Source organism: Pristiophorus japonicus, chromosome 10 (genome assembly GCF_044704955.1).
Source record: "Pristiophorus japonicus isolate sPriJap1 chromosome 10, sPriJap1.hap1, whole genome shotgun sequence".
NCBI lineage: Eukaryota > Metazoa > Chordata > Chondrichthyes > Pristiophoridae > Pristiophorus > Pristiophorus japonicus.
Window position 1 is genome coordinate 184,859,468 of NC_091986.1, and position 21,907 is coordinate 184,881,374.

General features: G+C 43.0%; 1 protein-coding gene across 5 annotated transcripts in view; it reads right to left on the reverse strand.

Annotated features, from left to right (window-relative positions):
• Window positions 1-21,907, reverse strand: part of LOC139275231 (F-box-like/WD repeat-containing protein TBL1X) — a 346,548-nt gene that overhangs the window by 15,262 nt on the left and 309,379 nt on the right. For all 5 annotated transcript variants that reach the window (XM_070892397.1, XM_070892399.1, XM_070892398.1 and 2 more), the window contains 6 exons: window positions 15,972-16,185; window positions 14,585-14,717; window positions 9,735-9,876; window positions 6,784-6,847; window positions 6,603-6,700; window positions 5,974-6,034 (listed from right to left, as the gene is read on the reverse strand). In XM_070892397.1, coding sequence (XP_070748498.1) covers window positions 5,974-6,034; window positions 6,603-6,700; window positions 6,784-6,847; window positions 9,735-9,876; window positions 14,585-14,717; window positions 15,972-16,185 — 712 coding nt within the window. The remainder of the gene's footprint in view (window positions 1-5,973; window positions 6,035-6,602; window positions 6,701-6,783; window positions 6,848-9,734; window positions 9,877-14,584; window positions 14,718-15,971; window positions 16,186-21,907) is intronic.

Here is a 21,907-nt window from a genome sequence, read left to right on the forward strand (position 1 = left end):
TGGCTGGTATGGGAGTGCATTTTGTGATTTAACATTTTTAATATCCCCTTGACCGTTGTGGGGAAGGTTAATATCAACCCCATTAACTATGCTGCCTGACCAATTGCTTGTTTTCCAGCATTTTCTGTTTTTAAGTTCAGATTTCCAGCAGCTGCAGTATTTTGCTTTTTTTCTTATTATTGTAGTCAATTTTTACCTAAAGTTGTTCAATGACCTAACATTTCTCATGATCATAAATAGATCAAATTGACTACCTGAAAGCTCTGTTGATATTCATAATACAGCATGACACTGTGTCATGGACAGAGATTTTAAAAAGTTTAAATGGGCCAGGTTTTGAATTTCCCACTCTCCCTACAGCAATATATTGCTCTGCCTTTTAATATTTCTAGGCCCCCACTTCTTCCAGCATCAGGTCCTGAAATGGTGTACATTGCAGTAGAGAGCAAATGACGTAACAGGAATTTTAACAGATGAAGTTTCCCTGCTAGTCCTGCCTCTACAGACATTTCAATTTAACACTAAAGAGGTAAAGACCAGCTTGGCCAGGACATGTCCCCAATTCCCCCCTGCCTACCCAGATTATGTGAATTTGGTGATCCTGAAACGTATACATTTTGAGACTTTATTGTCCAGAATCAGAATGAACTAGACTACAGAAACAAAAGATTTAATAGCAGATAAGACAGACAAATGAGCAGACAGAAAAGACAGATACATACAGACACTAAGGGGATGAAATTGCCCCTTCTTGTAAGCTCCTTTAGTGCCTCAGGGGAGTGCTAATGGGGCACAAGACAGTTTTCACCCGGGGGAGGGGATGCTACTGCCTCCCGGGTGGTTGCGGTGCCTACGCCCCGCGGTTAGCGTCCTGGGCCGCTGTGCTACCAGCGATGACATCATCGACCTGCGCAGCAACTCCCCACCATCCCGCGCCAACCCCTTAACGCCCCTCGGGGGAAATGACCCCATGGGCCGTGAAGCTGGCGCAAGCGGATGTCAATGCCAGCTTGCGGATCGCGAAGCTGGTGGACATCTGCTTTCGGGGCGGCGATTAAAGGGGAGGGCGTCAGCGCCCCGGGCCACCATCTTTTTTTGTCGGCTGACTCTCAGGTGGGCTCAACGATGGCGGCCCTAGCATGGTCCGGACCGCCATCGTGCAGCCCGGCACTCCGTCTTGGGTGCCAGGCTGCTGGCCCAGTTGTATACTGCCGTGGTGGCCCAGTGGAGGCCATCAGAGGGCGTGCAGAATGCGCAACAGGCGTTTCCTTTAAACGAAGGGGAGGGGCGTTGAAGCGAGTCAACACTTCGCGGAGCAGCCGCATATCGCTGAACATTTTGCCCCAGGACCCGCCCCCAAAGGAAGTGGAGCGCCAGAGATTGCGCTTCACTTCCTTTGAGGGGTTGTAAGCCCTAATTCAGCATCGGGGGCAGGACTTCCAAGAGTCCCAGCCCCGGAAGGTTACCGCCCCCAATCGGGGTGCGGGACAATTTCTCCCCACAAAAGTTTTTAAATATGAAAATTAATGTTTTCCATTTACTACACAAAAGATGCCAGCAGGTTGCTTGAAGTTAGTTTTAAACAGTATGAAGATAATATAGTCTTATGATTATAGGGGTATTAGTTACTAAGTATATTAAAGATTAGAGTGACTTTTCATTATCAGCAAAGCAAACCTCGGAGCTCAAGCCATGATTCCCCCTCCTTCCCTGACGAATTCTAGAGTTGGCAAACGCTGGCAACTCAAGTCTCTTGTAGCCTCTCTTCCCTTTACACCCCCATTGCCATGACCTGCTGTTATTGAGCTGGAAAGACAAGCTAGCAATTTACTGAGTTCTTAAAAAGGATTCCAATACCTGTACTACCCAAACTTAAAGATGAAAGTATTCTCTCTCTGCTGGATAGTAGGATCCAATGTGAAATGAATTTGGGCAACCTTGACCTAGATCCTAATTGTCAGAGGCCTATAACACCAAACTGTCCCATATTTGGCAATTTCACTCAAAGGCCACAGAGATATTTGGTGCAGGAAATGAAAACCTCACTCTATGGCATGAAAAAAAAAAATTTTCTAATGGACGTTGTTGGGGGAGAGTATATCTGACCTTATAGCGCTCGATACTTTCAGATCTCTGAAACTGAAACACAGTCATTTCCCAGAACTAACATGTCTAGCCTTGATGAGCAAAAACAGGTTTTCTTAAACTCAATACATGTGCAAATCTAAGCGATACATGTGAAAAGAAACACCAGCCCTGTAATTTGTAAATGAGTAATCAGTTCTTGATTTGAATTGCAGGCTTAAAAACTTTGCCTAATCTATTGCAATATTCTTTGCATTTTTTTTGAAGAATCTCACAGAGAAAGTTTCATTATTGGTGCTTTCTTGAGAAATTTCAAATGAGTGTTTTCTAGGAACATTACTCAAAATATCTAGACATACATCACATTAAAAAATTCTTTTTTTCAAATTTATGGCACAAAATATGTACATCTCAGCTGTACATTCTACACATTGTAGAAAAACCCATGTATAAAACTATCTTTCCACCCAAAAATTAAATAATATGGTTACAAGGAATTGGACAGTGCCTTTCATGAAAGAAAGTGCAGTACTTCGGGATATTTTTGAAATATCTGACCAGGTGTTATATAAAGTTTGCATTTCTTTGTCTTTCCAGAAGAATTATTTGTGTATGAATAAATTAACGAGAGACTTGATATGGACTGATTTGAAATGAAAGGTATTTCTGGGGCACTGGCCTAACCATACATTTTTTTAAACATGCTATTAATCGATTATACTCTTACACTTGAAGACAACATAAAAACGTATGTAACACTAAATAAACCATCAGTTTTCCTCAATGAATAGAATTAAAGAAATAAAAATAAAAAAAGACTTGCATTTATATAGCGCATTTCACGATCACAGGACATCGCAAAGTGCTTTACAGCCAATGAAATACTTTTGAAGTGTAGTCACTGTTGTAATGTGGGAAACGTGGCAGCCAATTTGCGCACAGCAAGCTCTCAGAAACAGCAATGTGATAATGACCAGATAAACTGTTTTTGTCACGTTGATTGAGGGATAACTATTGGCCAGAACACTGGGGATAACTCCCCTGCTCTTTGAAATAGTGCCATGAGATCTTTTACGTCCACCTGAGAGGGCAGACAGGGCCTCAGTTTCTCATCCGAAAGATAGCATCTCCGACAGTGCAGCATGCTCTCAGCACTGCACTGGAGTGTCAGCCTAGATTTATGTGCTCAATCTAGGCTGACACTTCCTGGAGTGCAATTTGAACCCACTACTTTCTGACTCAGGCGAGTGCGCTACCCACTGAGCCACAGCTGACACTGACATTAAGATTAAAACTCACTTGAAATAATGTTAATTTAGCAAAAGCAACTTGAAAGAAAAATAGCAAATTTCTGCTATCAGTTAGTTAAATCATTGGTTCCCAAACCATCCTAATTAATTGAAACAAAAGAATTGGCCTTGTTATGGAGATCACAGTCATGTAATCGTTCAGCAATAGGATAAATGAGAGCTTGGAGTCATTCACTCTTAATTAGACTATAGAGTTTCAATGGTTTTGATTTAAAAGCACAATTTACTGGGAGAAGATCTACCACAAATGAGCTTTTGAGTTGCTATATATTCTAGAAAGACGATCAAAATAATTTTTAAATTGCTGCATCACAACCAACTAATTAGAAATGCTCAGCGTACGTGCAAGGTAAGTATTTTTTTAAGATGCCCTGAACTACATTTTAAAAGGAATTGTGCACTTCAAACATAAATACAGTAACTAATCCAAACAGTAAATACCACCTTACCAGTTTTCATATGGAGGCACTTCACTCAAAGACTAGGGGATAGATTTTCAACTTGCTATCTGGGTATATATCTGGTCGCCCGTATAGACACAGTCCAACTTTCCTTTCCATTGATTCTCTTCATTCCTCAATCTTTACTTCATACCACACTCAGTATTAAAATGTATTTTGCAAGGATGGAGTGGCGCATTGGGGTTCACACACTATCGGGACCCAAATTAGAATGCAGTATAAACTGAATGGGATAAAACTCTCCGATATGAAATGAGCACGGACAATCCAAAACCAGTTCCCTTTAGAACTTACCTCAATATGGATCAAGTAAGTTAGCATTTTAACTCAAAGATGCCTTAAAGTATAGGAATGGGAAAAATGTCAGAATGGTGCAGAATGGGTGCTCTTCTGAAGTTGAGGTAGATTGTTAGAGCAGAGTAAAGGGAGGTTCACTTTGCATCTAACTTGTGCTCTTGACACTGGCTGCTCAACAAACAGTCATTCCTTACCTTGATGAGAAAATACAGTAAAAATCATTTTTCAAGTTATTTTAAAGTTCAAAAAAATATTAATGGTTGAAAAGCTAGCCAATTTCTAAGACTTTAGAATGCATTGCTAAGTTCACAATACTTCATTCTACAATACACTGATCATTTTGCAATAATGGGCCCAAGTTTCCACACGAAAAAAAACGGGCGTCCCTCCGAGCTGGGCGCCCGTTTTTCGCGCCTAAAAAAAAAACTTGCGATTCTTGAGCGCTTTGCAGCTCCTTGTCTGCCTGGCGCGGCGCCCAGGGGGGCGGAGCCTACACTCGCGCTGATTTTGTAAGTGGGAGGAGGCGGGTACTATTTAAATTAGTTTTTCTCCTGCCGGCAACGCTGCGCGTGCGCGTTGGAGCGTTCGCGCACGTGCAGTGTGAAAAAAACATTGGCACTTGGCCATTTTTGTAGTTCTTTGTAGCTGTTTAATTTTTGAACATTTTTTAATAAAAGCACATTGCCATCAGCACTGAGGCTTCTTGCAACCTGCTCACTGTCTCCTTCCCCCACCCCACCCCCGGGAACGAACGGCTGTTTCCTTCCCCCCCCCTCCCGCTCAGCGGCAACGAACGGCTGCAGAATTCTCTGTGGCTGAAGCACTTTCACACAGGTAGGAAGATGGTTTATTTAATCTTTTCTTTGCTTATAAATGTTTATTCAGGTTGGATTTATTTGTATAATATTTGTAGAAGTATAAATAAGGATTTATTGTAGAATTTAATGACTTCCCTTCCCCCCCCTCCTCGTTCTGGACGCCTAATTTGTAACCTGCGCCTGATTTTTTAAATGTGTAGAACAGGTTTTTTCAGTTCTACAAAAATCTTCACTTGCTCCATTCTACTTTAGTTTGGAGTACGTTTTCACTGTGGAAACTTTGAAATCAGGCGTCAGTGGCCGGAAACTTTGAAGAAAAAATTCTGTTCCAAAGTAGAACTGTTCTACCTGACTAGAACTGCAGAAAAAAAAATGTGGAGAATTGCGATTTCTAAGATAGTCCGTTCTCCACCAGTTGCTCCTAAAAATCAGGCGCAAATCATGTGGAAACTTGGGCCCAATATGTGGCCTTCAGTTTTTGCACATGGTCAAGGATGCTTACTGATATCAAATGAAAAACTGACAATTCAAAGAGGCACTGTGGGCATGCTGAAAGACACAAGGAAGTGATCATGCCACTTAACGATCAGCTTACCAATAATGAATTCAATGCTCTTCTGACTTGGGCAATTAAGCATGTGAATTAGAGAGTTAGAAGGACCATCATCATCACTGCAAATTTACCCGGTAAACCTCTTAGCAATGTCTATATATTTGTAGCCTGAATGAAGTCATCATTGATACAGTAATGCCACCCATGGTAGCAAGCAACTCTCCACTTTAAAAGCAAATCTGAAGAAAATAAATACCATGTCTCCTCAAAAGAAACAACATTGCAGAATCAAATTTCCTGGCAGCCAAAGCAGAGCTTCCAAAACAGAAGGTGCAAGGGGTGTTCCAGAATCTCACTAAAACAGTAACAACAACCCTTTCATTCTGTATGTAATTCTATGTAACACCCCTGTAAAAAGCTGCCCACACTACAATATTCTCAATGCTTACCTGAGTGAAACGGAAATTGCTGTTTCGCTTCGCCTGTATGAGCGTCCCAAATTATTGTTGTCTGAAAAAAAATGATGAAATTCTTAGTCTCAAGAGAAAAATATGATGCACTGGAAGAGAGTTGTTTTCCCTTTTAGACAGTCTGAAAAAGAAAACAGATACCAAATAGCAACTGATTGTGTTGCTTCTTTTAAAAAAAAAATGCATTGTATTCTTCAATGTTGATGATCAATTGGAGATGCAATGGTCTGATGTGAAAGAATAGGTTCATGGCCATGATCTGTGCACAAGACTGAGTTCCCAATCTCAGTTGCACCACCAAGGGTAAGAGCCAAGTAGTGGCCAGGTGCTTCTGCACAAGTTGGGATTGGGTTGGGAGGGAGCAAAAGATTAATTATCATTGAACTGTTGACATTCCTCTCTCCATGGCCAAGAGACAGAACACTAGCAGAGGCCTGGGAACTAGTTGTTCCCTCACTGCAGTTGGCCTGTCGGCAAGATAGACTGAGAAAATAACAAAAATGTGTGGAGCCCATACACTCCGAGGGGCGGGGAAACAAATCAGTTAAATCTAACAAAAAGGTCCAATGTTTGCTTCTACGCAGACCATTACTGCAATTCATTCTTACCTTATCAACACCTGCACTGAGAATATAGTTTCCCTTCTTGTTCCATTTTAAAGCAAAGATGGGCCCTTTATGTTGTCCTAGAGTGCTTGCGAGGTTGCCTGAAAAAACATTCAAGTTTATAAGAAAAATTCGGTCGGATTCTGACATTTTAAAGATATACACATTTTAGCTCATGACTTACCATCCTTTGTCCATATTCTTGCAAATCCATCATATGATCCTGTAGCCAACAGTGTCCCATCGCTCTGGAAAAAACAATCATACTAGCAATGCATTCCACCACTAACAGAGCTCATCCTTGTGACAAGGAAACGACTTGCATTTAATAAAATACCTTTAACGTAATAAATACCTTTAACGTAATAAATGGCGTAAAGCATTTCTCAGAATGGAAAACAGATGTCGAACAATAAGTCAGGGAAGTAGGGAAGGAGAGTGAAGCTGTGGTCAAAGAGGTGGGTTTTGAGGACATTTTTGAAATTGAAGGGAGGCAGTAAGATGGAGAGTTTTGGGAGAATGTTCGAAATGAAACAGCAAGGCGACTCAAAGCCCTGTCATCAGAGGGAGGGGAAGATGCAAAGGAGGCCAGAATTGGAAGAGTAGTGGGTGTGTACTGGCAGAGGGCTGGAGGAGGTTGCAGACAGACAGCAGGCGAATCATGAAGGTATCTGTAAAAGGCGACGAGGATTATGAATTCAATGTGTGAGGGAAGAGTGAACCAATTAAGGTCAGGGGGACAGGAGTGATAGATTGGTGTGAGATAGGATGCGGAAGCTGCAGTTTTGGAGGAGTTGGAGTTTATATAGTGTGGAATTCAACACGCCAGCAAGAAAAAAAACTGGGAGATCTGGAAGTGACTAAGGTGTGGATGAGGTAGGAGAAGCCAGAGATGGAAACAGTCAGTTTTGGTGATGGAAATGACATCGAAGCTCATCTCGGGTTGATACTGGGGAAGGGGTGGAATTGGGGATAGAGTGTTGGATTTTGGTGGGAGGTGAAGAAGATGGCTTCAATCTTGCCAATGTTATGTCTGCCGTTAATGCTGTAATAAACTGGTGGGGGAGGCATGGCGTGGCATAACATGGAGCAGGAAATCTGACAGTGAATGAAATAGAGGGGTGGACCAAATGCTGGATAAAGTGAAGCGGGAGACCTGATGCTAGATAAAGTGGAGGGGTAGACCAAGAACTGGATAAAGTGGAACAGGAGCTCAGGTCCTGGATAATGTGTAGCAGGAGGCCAGGTATTGTAGAAAGTGGAATAGGAAACCAGCCACCACAGTGCTCAACATCTAGGGGCTGAAACTGCCCCTTCCCTTAAGGCCTGTTACCGCGGAAATCGGCGGCCACGCAGCGGAGCTCCCCCCATTATCGCTCCGCTGTTGCTGATCCATCCGAAGTGCGTCATCAGTGCACGCACCGCTGATGTGCTTCCCCGAACGTGAAATTCCGCGCTGAAAATCTTGCTCCTGCTGCTCAGTGCGACCGACAGCTTTTTCTGTCGGTGCAGTGTGCATGTAAAATGGCGGGGCGCTGCCACTAAAGGGAAAGACCTACTGCTGCGGCTGCCATCTTATTTTGATTGCCAGGTTGGGCCGATAATTATGCCCCCGGGTTGAGCCGGGCCGCCAATAGGCAGCCTGGCACCCCATCTTGGGTGCCAGGCCGCTGGCCCGGCCGAAACCCTCCCTGGTGGCTCAATAGACCTAACTTAAAGAATCGCAGAGCTTGCAGTGAGTCTCCCCTTTAAGTGAAGGGGAGGAGATGTGGTGATGCGCCAGCGTGATGATGTCATCAGCTATACACTGATGAGTGACAGTGGCAGACCCTCTGCCCGCCCCCCCCCCCCACTTCCGCCCCTCTACTTACTGAACTTACGCTCCTCGCCGCACTTTTGCCCCCATTATGACCGACTTCCGGGCCACTTGGGAAAAAAAAGCCAAAGAGCGGAATTTCGCGCAAGAGGCCACCACATCTACCGCAGCGGTGAAAAGTCAAAACACGTTAGGTGCGCCGCGTTTTCGGCAGCCAGTCTCTGCAGCGCTGCTCACTGCGAAAATCAACCCTAAAATGTCAACTTGCCCCACTATGGAGGTGAAGTGCTATTTTCCAACATAGCATGTGACCCTGAATCCTATGAAATGGGCCAGAATTTAGATTGATTTCAATCTGGAATTTGATTCAATTTGGAAGTCGGTCAGAGTTCTTGCAAACTCTGCTCACATCAGGTTTACTAATCTCATATCAAGGATACCATTAGCATCTCCACTGCAGTAGCTATTGCTGGAAATATACCAGATTACATCATTATTGCAACTGTGCAGAGTGGGTGTGGACTGGAGCAAGCGCACACAAAAGAGCAATGTGTAGAGCAGCCATGAATTTCACCTTAAACAGGGAAAGATGTATTTAACACAGTAAATTGTATTACTGTACTAAGACATACAGATGCACTAAGACACACTTGCCAGCAGTTTGCTCTGAATCATCACAGAGATTAGAATAGGCACAGCTGTTATTTTCTCATGCACTTGTTCAAAATGCCCTTGGTCATCACCGGTAAAATTTAAGCAAGGAAATTCCTCTAACATTTAAGCATTGATAACAGATCCCAAAGGTAAGAAGACTAAGTAACTGTTGACAAACTACTGACTCCAAGAAACATTTATTTTTAAACCAATGAAGCCAAGCTGAAAATTCAATTTCAGAAATACATTTTGTAGCTAATAAGTATTGGTAGATGTACCAGTAAGGAGAGAGCCTTAGGGGAATAATATCACAAGTTATAGTATTAGAAAATGGCTGGTCATTAAGTTTGCACGGCATGGGGCATTGCATGAATGCTGAATCCCACATTGTGGGGATGCAAGGGTTGTTCGAAGAAATCTTGCCAAAACAAGACATTTTTCAGTGATTGGTCTTTTTCAACACAGAATAATACAAATGATACTTTGCACTGTTTTGTAACTCATTAACTTACAAAAGCCACTTATTTGAGAGCATTATATCAGATTCCTAATGAGGTTAAGGTGTGTACTTTTGAAAATGAAAGTTTGAGTTAATGGTTAATAGATTTCAATTAAAAGGAGTCACAGAAGGGTTACTAATTGGTTTTACAACCATAGAAACTTACATTCCAGTCCAGTGATGTAACATCCTTATTACTAGGAACATCTTGCCCGCCTTCTCTGATACAATGCCTTAGTACTAATTGAGTAGGCCCACTGTTGCTGTTTTCATTGAGGTTCCATATCCTTGCAGTTGAGTCTCCAGAACTACAAACATAAAAATGGACTTGTTAAAGTTTCTCTTAAAACCTTTTTATAATCACTGTTTCTAATTTTGGGATTTAGTATTTTTTTTTTAAAAACAGTGACAATTCACCTGTAAATTATAAAGTTTCCCAATATATGAGAAGAGACTGGGAAATGGCAATCTCTACAGCTAAATGTTGTTACACCACTAGGCGGCATGGTGGTGCCACAAGTAGTTGATCACCTTGCTGTGGTGACACCAGCGGGCACCACTGGCAGAAAAATTATACCAGAGTTCACATTGTCCGCATTGTGATGATGTATATTTTCAATGATTCCTAATTATTCTGCCAATTTTTTGGTTTCAGATTATCTATTGGTATTAATATTAAAGTTTCCTATTTATACACTTATCGTAAAATAGAAATCGCTCTGGGCATTTTTATCCCTGATTTTTCCAATTAATGGCTGACCTTATTTTTTTCCAATAATTTAGATTGCAAGCTCATTAGCATTGCTGAGGCTCTTGCTCACATATGCCCATACTCTCAAAATAATTTGACAAAACATGTCATGACTTTAGTTTTCCAATTTTACACTTTCACCCATTAAAAAAATATTAAGATGCATTAAAATGAAAAATTTGTCATGTTTTACACTTAAAATGTTTAATTGGTCACCATTCTCTGAAATTGTTAATTCAACACCAACTTTCAAGCACTTTTAAGAATTTTTTCCTGCTGCGATGAGCAATATAAATGAATGTGCGTGGTTACAAAACCTATTAGCCTCAGCGTATCCCATAAAAATGAGCCTTGCTATGCTCCAGCTCAGTTCTTGACCCCATGTTCTGTAGTTGTTTTCTCTCCAGTATAATACAGAAACAATTGAGCGCTTTGGGGTGTCTGGCGTATGTGAAAGGCGCTTTATAAATTCAAGTCTTTCTTTCTTTCACGTATGGTTATTTTTAACTAATAATATCAGTAATGAATAATATTTGCATCAATTTAGTGCCCTAGAAATTCAATCGTGCCTAAAAATGGGTGCGCAGAGGGAAGGTTGTTTGCTGCATGCATCTGTTCATGTGGGTGCAGGGACAACTTGAAATTTGCTTAGGAAACCGATTATAATGAGCCAGACGTGTAGCCACTGCTGGTTATTGACTGCGCATTTATTCAGGGTGGGGGAAGAGAAATCAGGTTTCACTGATGCCACTTAAACAGAAAGCTCTTCAGGCAACACCTCTGCCATCAGTGGGAAGAGATAGCTGAGTAAGTCCAGGAGCTTAGCTATCAGAGCATGGCTACAATGCCTCAAAAAGTTCAACGACTTCACAAGAGTTGTCAAGGTAAGCATCTTACCTCTCGCATCAATTACTCTCTCCACACACCTGCAGGCACACTACTCACAATACTCCCCTCCCTCACGTCCCTACAATCACTGCACCACACCTCACCCCATCTCCCACCCAAACATTCTGTACCTCTTACACTCACTATTATTGCAATCTTCAATTCCCCACAAGCATACAACCTATTCTACTATGACAGGCACATCATCAAAACAGCCTACAAGGCCATCACTAACTCCCTTTTTTCTTGCAGAAGGTTGTACACAATATGCAGCAGGAAACGTGGACCAGAGGAGGCCGAGCCTCCTGCACACTCTTTCCCCTCTGGAAAAAGACATGCTGACCTCATGGGCGGGTGGGAGAAAAGATATTGTCCAAGGTTTCTTCACACCAGATCCTCTTTGTCCCTTCTTACTTCTATCGTACCTTCATGAACATGATAGTGGCACACACCATGAAACCTATGCTGACAGTTGTGACACCAGATTCTATGGCAGCTTACACAGTTGGAATAAAGGTGACGCGGAGGACTGGTGCACGATGAATGAATAATGACTGCTGCCAGGATACCAGACAAAGACCTGCATGATGTGCTTCCTGTGATCGTAAACAAGTTGGACACGGAGTAAGAGGAATTGCTTTCTAAACAGAAAGATGCCAGGATGGTGATAGGGAGCATTGAAGGCAATGTGGCTTCAGTCTAGGGCTCCTTGGTCCCTGCGGAAGCCTGCAATAGCAGGAGAAGCCTAGTGCTCTCGTCTTGCTGCGCTCTGTCCATTGGGAACGTGATGCAAATGTTCCTCCTGGGACACAGAGTTTTGGTGACAGCGGTGCACAGCAAACTGGGAGATGTCACTTATGTCACCTGCTGCCACCTGGAAGGAGCCTATTGCATAAAAGTAAGAACCAGTGACTTGACAGTCAGAGGCAGTGCTGTCCATGCCCTTGTTTAAGGCTCCAGTTGTGGCTGCAGCAGGCGACATAGTTGTGACAGTCTCCTTGGTGAAGTGGAGGCATTTCACACATTGTTCCTCATTGAAGGTGAGGTATGAGAATTGCTCGCAGAAGACCTTTTGTGTGTATAATCAACTGCACAGTGCCCTCCTTCGCCTCGCTCTTCTCCCAGCTGCTCTGGCTCTCTCTTGTCTTCTTTGCTGCTCCCCCTTGTTCTATAGCCCCAAAGGCAGATCTACCAGAGCACCCATGACTGGAAGAAACCAGTTTTCAAGGAACTGGACTGCTTCTGTTTTACTGCCCTTAGCACCATGATTTAGTGCTTGGCAAGTCAGGCGCTGGGGCAGACCAATTTCACAAAGGGTTTTAAAACATTTGTTTCTGTGATGTGGGCATTGCTGGCAAGGGCAGCATTTATTGCCCATCCTAATTGCTCTCGAGAGGGTGGTGGTGAGCTGCCTTCTTGAACCACTGCAGTTCCAGGATTTTGACCCAGTGACGATGAAGGAACGGTGATATATTTCCAAATCAGGATGGTGTGTGACTTGGAGTGGAACCTGCAGGTGATGGTGTCCCCATGCACCTGCTGTCCTTGTCCTTCTGGGTGGTAGAGGTCACGGGTTTGTCTTGCCTTGGTGAAGAAGCCTTGGCGAGTTGCTGCAGTGCATCTTGTAGATGGTACACAGTGCAACAACGATGTGCCGGTGGTGCAGGGAGTGAATGTTATCAGCCCAGGTTTGAATGTCATCCAGGTCTTGCTGCATTCGGGCATGGTACCTGCTTCATTATCTGAGGAGTTGTGAATGGAATTGAACACTTTGCAATCATCAGTGAACATCCCCATTTCTGACCTTATGATGGGGGGGAAGGTCATTAATGAGGCAGCTGAAAATGTTTGGGCCTAGGACACTGCCCTGTGGAAACCCTGCAGCGATGTCCTGGGGCTGAGATGATTGACCTCCAAGAACTACAAGCATCTTCCTTTGTATGACTCCAGCCAGTGGAGAGTTTTCCCCGATTCCCATTAGGCTTACAGTCTCTGTCACAGGTGGGGCAGACAGTGGTTGAAGGAAAGGGTGGATAGAGAATCTGGTTTGCTACACGCTCCTTCTGCATGCTCTCGGCGACAAGACTAGAGGTGCTCAGCATCCTCCACTTTGGGCAGTCTTGGGTCAGGGACTCCCAGGTGCCGGTGGGGATGTTGCACTTTATCAAGGAGGCTTTGAGGGTGTCCTTGAAACATTTCCTCTGCCCACCTGGGGCTCGCTTGCCATGTAGGAGTTCAAAGCAGAGCACTTGCTTTGGGAATCTCATATGTCAGGCATGTGGACGATGTGGCCTGCCTAACAGAGCTGGTCGAGTGTGGTCAGTGCTTCAATGCTGTGTTGTTGGCCTGATCGAGAACACTTACGTTGGTGTGTCTATCCTCCCAGTAGATTTGCAGGATCTTGCGGAGGCAGCGCTGGTGGTACTTCTCCAGCTCTTTGAGGTATCTACTGTATATGGACCACATCTCTGAGGTCAAATGCCTTTGATGTCAAGGGGCGTCATTCTGACCTCACCTCTGGAATTCAGCTCTTTTGTTCATGTTTGGAATAAGTCTGTAATGAGGTCTGGAGCCGAGTGGTCTTAGCATAATCCAAACTGAGCATTGGTGAGCAGGTTATTGGTGTGTAAGTGCTGCTTGATAGCACTGTCAACGACACCTTCCATCACTTTGCTGATGATTTAGAGTGGACTGATGGGACGGTAATTGGCCGGATGGGATTTGTCCTGATTTTTATGGTCATACAACAAGCGTAGGACCCTTATTTAAATATTATAAGCCATTTTAATACTTCCGGCACACACTATGAATGTCTACGGAGGAGCCCAATCCGATATGGAGGATGGTACACTTTCAGCACGTAATGTGCTCGCATGCTATCTGCCAAAACAGACGATCGAATATCTAGGCCAGTGTGTTTTACCACTTTGTTTAGATGATTCTGAAATTTAGTTCGTACATTCTGAAAGTTTAGTTTAAACGTGGTTAGACTACACTTCTTTGTTTCCATGTCACTATCATCATGCTATCTAGATTGTTGTAGAATATTGGCCACACAATGAAAACTCTTTCATATACAGTATCAAGCAAATATTTCTACAGAGGAAAAAAATGCTACATAGACCATTTATGCAACATGGATCATTTAAAATCCAAGAGGATTTGCTTTATCCTGCCTCTCAATGGTGGCATGAGAACCCATTCAAGGGATCAGAAAAGTAAGACTTGCCATTGTATTTGTACTCTGCTAACTGGCACATCATGTTTCTGAAGTTATTTGGGTAAAGGTGAAAGAGCAATATAATCTTGCCAATGATATCAGGACAAGAGACTTACTGTAACTTTTGTCACTTAACTTGTTCCAATCTGGTACCTACCCCGATGCCAAAAGATCACTGACTGGGTTCCAGGCACAAATGAATACTTCTGACTCATGACCCCTCAAGACTGTGGATTTGTTTGAAGGAATTTCAACATCTCCGTCTATTTCCATGGCATCAGAGTGATTATCTGCAAAGAGTCATTTAAAATTTCAGCCATTTGGAAGAAATTACTTTAAATCAATCTAAATAACTTTACTTAATAAAAAAAAGACCCAGACACAATGAAGATAATAATGTTATTCTGTAGTCACTGGGAAAGTAACATTGCATTAACCAGAGTGTCTATTCTTTTATTTAGGTTCTAGTTTTAAAAATGTTTAATTGGCTCCTGCTATGGCTCAGAGTGTCTACCCAGGAACCATACACACCAAGGATTGCAGATTTGATTTTCAGTCTGTGCTGAATTAGTTGAACTCATCGAAGACAACAGCAGAGCCAGAATTAGCCTCAGCTTTCATGTGCTAGGAAAGGGGAAGATTGTTTTGGATTGCTGCTATACCGTGATCACCCCCCCCAATTCTGGAACTGCAGCTGAGGGTTGAATTGAGTGTAACTTTAATAGCCCCTCGGTCGAATGGTCTGCCAATGGTCACCGTCAAGCCTTGTACCCATGAATCGGCCAGGTACTAGAAGGCATCTGGCCCCATGAACTGTACCTCAGAAAGGAGTCAACATCTTCAGGAGAGATAATTGGCAAGAAAGAAACTCTCTCCAAATCAATCTATACATTAACAGAACAGTTTTATATGTATTGTGTAGAATTTGGTGATATTTCTGAACCTGGAATTTTGAAGACAAGATGAGTGTCAAGCTGAATTCTGATTTGGGGCTCTAGTGTTGTTACTAATGATTATATTGCACACAATTAAATATTCCACCCACTTATGATTACACGGAGTATGTAAGTGGGTTATACACATATACACACATACAGATGCCAAAGTGATTATGCAACTTCAATTAATTGATTGCTGGCCGGGGGGAATAGGAAAGTGACATTTTGACGACACACTAAAACGTAGTGATGTGATTAGTCATAGTGCCAAGGTGTTTGATAAATAGAGATAAAATACTTCCCAAATATCAACAATAGACATCCTTACTATTATGCATTCAGCATAAATAGGCTTCAACAAATGCATAAGAATTTATGCATTTTTATCTAAAATAAAAATAAGACTTAATACCAAAGGTGGGGGCCAATTCTACAATTATCACTGATATAACTGATCAGTTTTTGCTTGTCCAAACTTCTTGTTAAATTTTTATAGTATGCCATTTCATTAAAATGATTCCTAGAAATTATATACAGAAATAATGCCAGTGTTAACACACTTGATGCTCCATTTTTAGGTGAAAAACAGTATGGTGTAATACTTACTTGTAATGGTGTGCGCCCCATTTTCCTCCCCATTAACAGTGGCTTCTCCATTCTTTGGCGTTGGCTGCTGTGGAGCTGAAGGTGCAGCTGCTGCTTGCTGCTGTTGTGCTAGTTTATCTCTGAATGCTTGCTGCCGAGTCTGTACAACGTCAGGCATCACAGCATCTATTAGAGACAGTGACTCAATCGGCCGGCCATCAAACACTGTGCCATCCTAGAGAGAAAAGAGGTTACCAGCACAATTTTAAAATGGAACGGTAAATGTCAACAAACCACACACACATTAATCTTTTGAAATCTCTGGTACCTTTTAGCACTGAAGCCCTAGAACTCCTCCCTATAACATTATCTGATACACCGCTGACACAGAAACATGGGTCTGGTTCCCATAAAACACAAATGATAGAGGTTCTTCTAATGAACAAGATTGCACGTAAAATAGTAATTAGACTGGAACTTTGCTACAAATTTGAAATTAGCAAATGACATCTGAATCTTGGCGCGAGTCACTCCAACATGACTGCTATCATAGTTTTTACTTTTTTTTTGAGTTTTTAAACTATTTTTTATTAGTGTCTCAGATTATAAGTGAGCTCTTCTTGTGACCGCAACCAAATATCTAGGTAATTTGTAGCTGGATTTTACAGGGAACCTTCTTTACTTTATTTCTGCTTGCTGGTTTTATTCATGCTCTCACATGATCGTCCTTGAGCTCAGAAGGTGGCAGAATAACACAACTGTGACTTTAACTCATAATATTTTATAGTAATTATGCCCAACTATCTTTTCAAGTAAGTAGGAAAAGAAGTGACTGCTGTGCTAAACTACAACATACACAGTGTTCTTGCTTGGCAGGTTTTATTTATCCTCAGTGTCCACAGAAGCTTTCTGTCCTAACTATCTCTGTCTGAAGGCTCAGAAATACTATCCAAATAAATGACGGGGACCAAGCAAATTTAAATAACAGTATTAAACTCCAAGAAAAGCTGTAATCAAATATATATTTTAGTCAATCCATAAGATGTTTGTACCTGTATTAGAATTGAATGGATTAGTTCCCCTTCCTTGGATGCCTGCCTCGGACAGGGGTGACTGATTATAACTATTATAAGTAAGCAAGCCGATTTTTAGCCCCTTATGCACCATAATGGAAGAAATCAGTATGATGCTACAGCTTAGACAAAAAACGCTTTATATTTATCTCGATAATTATGATTATTATTAATCTATGTAGTTAATATGTTGCTGTAAAACATGTGCCATTATCTACGTATATTCATCATGACAGCTTTCTGAAGATGTGATTGTTAGATAACGTGGGATGTAAAGGGAATAGCAGCAGTTAGAATCATAGAAAATTACAACACAGGAGGCCAATAGGCCCATCGTGTCTGTTCCGACATTATGTTATAATGAAAGCAGACCAATTGAACAAATACTTTGGTTCTGTCTTCATGAAGGAAGACACGAAGGAAGACACAAATAACCTTCCGAAAGTACTAGGGGACCGAGGGTCCAGTGAGAAGGAGGAACTGAAGGAAATCCTTATTAGGCGGGAAATTGTGTTAGGGAAATTGATGGGATTGAAGGTCGATAAATCCCCGGGACCTGATAGTCTGCATCCCAGAGTACTTAAGGAAGCGGCCCTAGAAATAGTGGATGCATTGGTGATCATTTTCCAACAGTCTATCGGCTCGGGATCAGTTGCTATGGACTGGAGGGTAGCTAATGTAAAACCACTTTTTAAAAAGGGAGGGAAGAGAGAAAGCGAGTAATTATAGACCGGTTAGTCTGACATCAGTAGTGGGGAAAATGTTGGAATCAATTATTAAGGATGAAATAGTAGCGCATTTGGAAAGCAGTGACAGGATCAGTCCAAGTCAGCATGGATTTATGAAAGGGAAATCATGCTTGACAAATCTTCTGGAATTTTTTGAGGATGTAACTAGTAGAGTGGACAAGGGAGAACCAGTGGATGTGGTGTATTTGGACTTTCAAAAGGCTTTTGACAAGGTCCCACACAAGAGATTGGTGTGCAAAATCAAAGCACATGGTATTGGGGGTAATATACTGACGTGGATAGAGAACTGGTTGGCAGAGAGTCGGGATAAATGGGTCCTTTTCAGAATGGCAGGCAGTGACTAGTGGAGTGTCGGAGGGCTCAGTGCTGGGACCCCAGCTCTTTACAATATACATCAATGATTTGGATGAAGGAATTGAGTGTAATATCTCCAAGTTTGCAGATGACACTAAACTGGGTGGCGGTGTGAGCTGTGAGGGGGGACGCAAAGAGGCTGCAGGGTGACTTAGGTTAGGTGAGTGGGCAAATGCATGACAGATGCAGTACAATGTGGATAAATCTGAGGTTATCCACTTTGGGGGCAAAAACGCAAAGACAGAATATTATATGAATGGTGGCAGATTAGGAAAAGGGGAGATGCAACGAGACCTGGGTGTCATGGTTCATCAGTCACTGAAAATTGGCATATAGGTGCAGCAGGCGGTAAAAAAGGCAAATGGTATGTTGGCCTTCATAGCTAGGGGATCTGAGTATAGGAGCAGGGAGGTCTTACTGCAGTTGTCCAGGGCCTTGGTGAGACCTCACCTGGAATATTGTGTTTAGTTTTGGTCTCCTAATCTGAGGAAGGACGTTCTTGCTATTGAGGGAGTGCATCGAAGATTCACCAGACTGATTCCCGGGATGGCGGACTGACATATGAGGAGAGACTGGATCAACTGGGCCTTTATACACTGGAGTTTAGAAGGATGAAACATACAAGATTCTGACGGGACGGGACAGCTTAGATGCGGGTAGACTGTTCCCGATGTTGGGGAAGTCCAGAACCAGGGGACACGGTCTTAGGATAAGGGATAGGCCATTTAGGACTGAGATGAGGAGAAACTTCTTCACTCAGAGAGCTGTTAACCTGTGGAATTCCCTGCCGCAGAGAGTTGTTGATGCCAGCTCATTGGATATATTCAAGAGGGAGTTAGATATGGCCCTAACGGCTAAGGGGATCAAGGGGTATGGAGAGAAAGCAGGAAAGGGGTACTGAAGGAATGATAAGCCATGATCTTATCGAATGGTGGTGCAGGCTAGAAGGACCGAATGGCCTATTCCTGTACCTATTTTCTATGTTACGGGTATACTGTGCCACATTATAGAAAAGAGCAGTAATATGAGCATATTTTGACTGGTTTATTGTAAGAACAACATTGTCATTATACAAATTCACTACTTGTTAAATTATCTTGCTGCACAATGGAAACTTCTGTGCATTTTTTGCAAAGAGTATTTAGTATTCTTAAAACTGAAGACACCCTCTATCATTACCACTGTGTTAAATAGGGAAGATTCAGAACAGATCGAGCACCTCAAAACTGGGCAACCATGTGGTGCCGTGGGCATCAGCTTCTACCACAATCTGTAACCTCATAGCCCGGCATATCCCTCACTCTACCATTATCATCAAGCCATTCTGATTCAAAGAAGAATGTCGAAAAGCATACCAGAAGCAGCACCGGGCGTACCTAAAAATGAAGTGCCAACACAGGACTACATGCATGCTAAACAGTGGAAGCAGCAGGCTATAGACAGAGCTAAGTAGTCCCACTCTCAAAGCTCGACAGTCCTGCCATATCCAGTCGTGAATGGTGGTGGACAATGGGAGGAGGATGCACCATGAACCTCAATGATGGCTGAGCCCAGCATGCCAGTGCAAAAGACAAAGCTGAAGTATTTGCAACCGAGGCGGAGCAGGCTCGAGGGGCCAAATGACCGACCAAATGGTTCCTATGTCTTCTTCAACAAGAAGTGACAAGTGGATGAACCATCTCGGCCTACTCCTGAGGTCCCTACCACGTGATATCAAGAAACGGCTGAGTGCACTGGATACAGCAAAGGCCCTAACAACATCCCGACTGCAGTGCTGACAACCAGTGCTCCAGAACTAGCTGCGCCTCTAGCCAAGATATACCAGTACAGCTACAACATTGACATCTACCCGACAAAGTGGAAAATTGCCCCGCTATGCCCTATCCACAAAAAGCAGGACAAGTCCAATCCGGCCAGTTACCGTCCCATCAGTCTACTCTCAATCATCAGCAAAATGATAAAAGGGGTCATTGACAGTGCAATCAAATGGCACTTACTTGCGGCAATAACCTGCTCAGTTCAGGTTCCCCAGGACCACTCGGCTCCAGACCTCAGTACAGCCTTGGTTCAAACATGCACAAAAGAGTTGAATTTCAGAGGTGAAATGAGAGTGACTGCCCTTGACATCAAGGCAGCGTTTGACCTAATGTGACATCAAGGAGCCCTAGTACAATTGAAGTCAATGGGAATCAGGGGGAAAACTCTCCACTGGTTGGAGTCACACCCAGCACAAAGGAGGATGGTTGTGTTTGTTGGAGGTCAATCATCTCAGCCCCCAGGACATCGCTGCAGGAGTTCCTCAGGGCAGTGTCCTAGGCACAACCATCTTCAGCTTCATCAATGACCTTCCCTCCATCATAAGATTAGATGTGAGGATGTTCACTGATGATTGCACAGTGTTCAGTTCCATTTGTAACTCCTCAGATAATGAAGTAGTCCATGTCTGCATGCAGCAAGACCTGGATGATATTCAGGCTTAGGATGATAAGTCGGTGCCAGGTAATGACTATCTCCAACAAGAGAGAGTCTAACCATCGCCGCTTGACATCAACGGCATTACCAATGCCGAATCCCCCACCATCAAGATCTTTGGGGGGGGGGGGGGGGGGGGCTCACCATTGACCAGGAACTTAATTGGGCCTGCCACATAAATACTGAGGGTACAAGAGCAGGTCAGAAGCTGGGTATTCTGTGGCAAGTGACTCAGCTCCTAATTCCCCAAAGCCATTAGTGTGATAGAATACTCTCCACTTGCCTGGATGAGTGCAGCTCTGAGAACAATCAAGAAGCTCGACACCATCCAGGAACAAGCAGCCCGCTTCATTGGCACCCCATCCACCCTCTTAAACATTCACTCCCTCAACCACTGGCGCAATGTGGCTTCAGTGTGTACCATTTACAAGTGCACTGCAGCAACTCGCCAAGGCTTCTTCAACAACATCTCCCAAACCCATGACCTCTACCACAAGAGCAGCAGGCGCATGGGAACACCACCACCTCCATGTCCCCCTCCAAGTCACACACCATTTGGACTTGGATATATATCGCTTTTCCTTCATCGCTGCTGGATCAAAATCCTGCCACTACTTATCGAATAGCACTGTGGGAGTACCTTCACCACACGGACTGCAATGGTTCAAGAAGATGGCTCACTACCAACTTCTCGGGGGCAATTAGGGATGGGCAATAATGCCCATAATCCGTGAATGAAGAAAATAAACCCCATAATCTATCAATTTTTACTGTCTTAAGAATTTAAAGCATCTTTAACTTTAAAATCCATAATAATACAGATGCTGTAGTAGTGCAGTGCACAGGAGCTGTAGTATGTCGCAGTGTAATACACGTCCCCATTCATATCCCAAATGGTAACATTACCTTTAAAGAGCTGTCCGCCACACTCCATTACTACAGTAGTTAAATCTGAAAAAGTAACTCAAATATGGACAGCACTCACTCCTCCTTCCTTGCGTACAATGTTGAAACACATAATTAAACTAGGTGGCTATGATGCATTCACCTATTAGATGAGATCAACATTTTCCACTGAACGATAGCCTGATAGTTTGAAGGTCGATGATGGTAGCGCTATGTAAGATGGAATGTTTCTACTCTATCTTACTCCCTTTCTGAACTCTATTACTTAAAAATAAAAATTAGCACACTGTGTCTGCAGTTTCCATAGATACACACTGAAGTGATGCAGCATGCACATGAATGCAATCATTACCATTAATTATATCTAAATTCTCACACCCACACCCACTCCCTTCAAACGTGC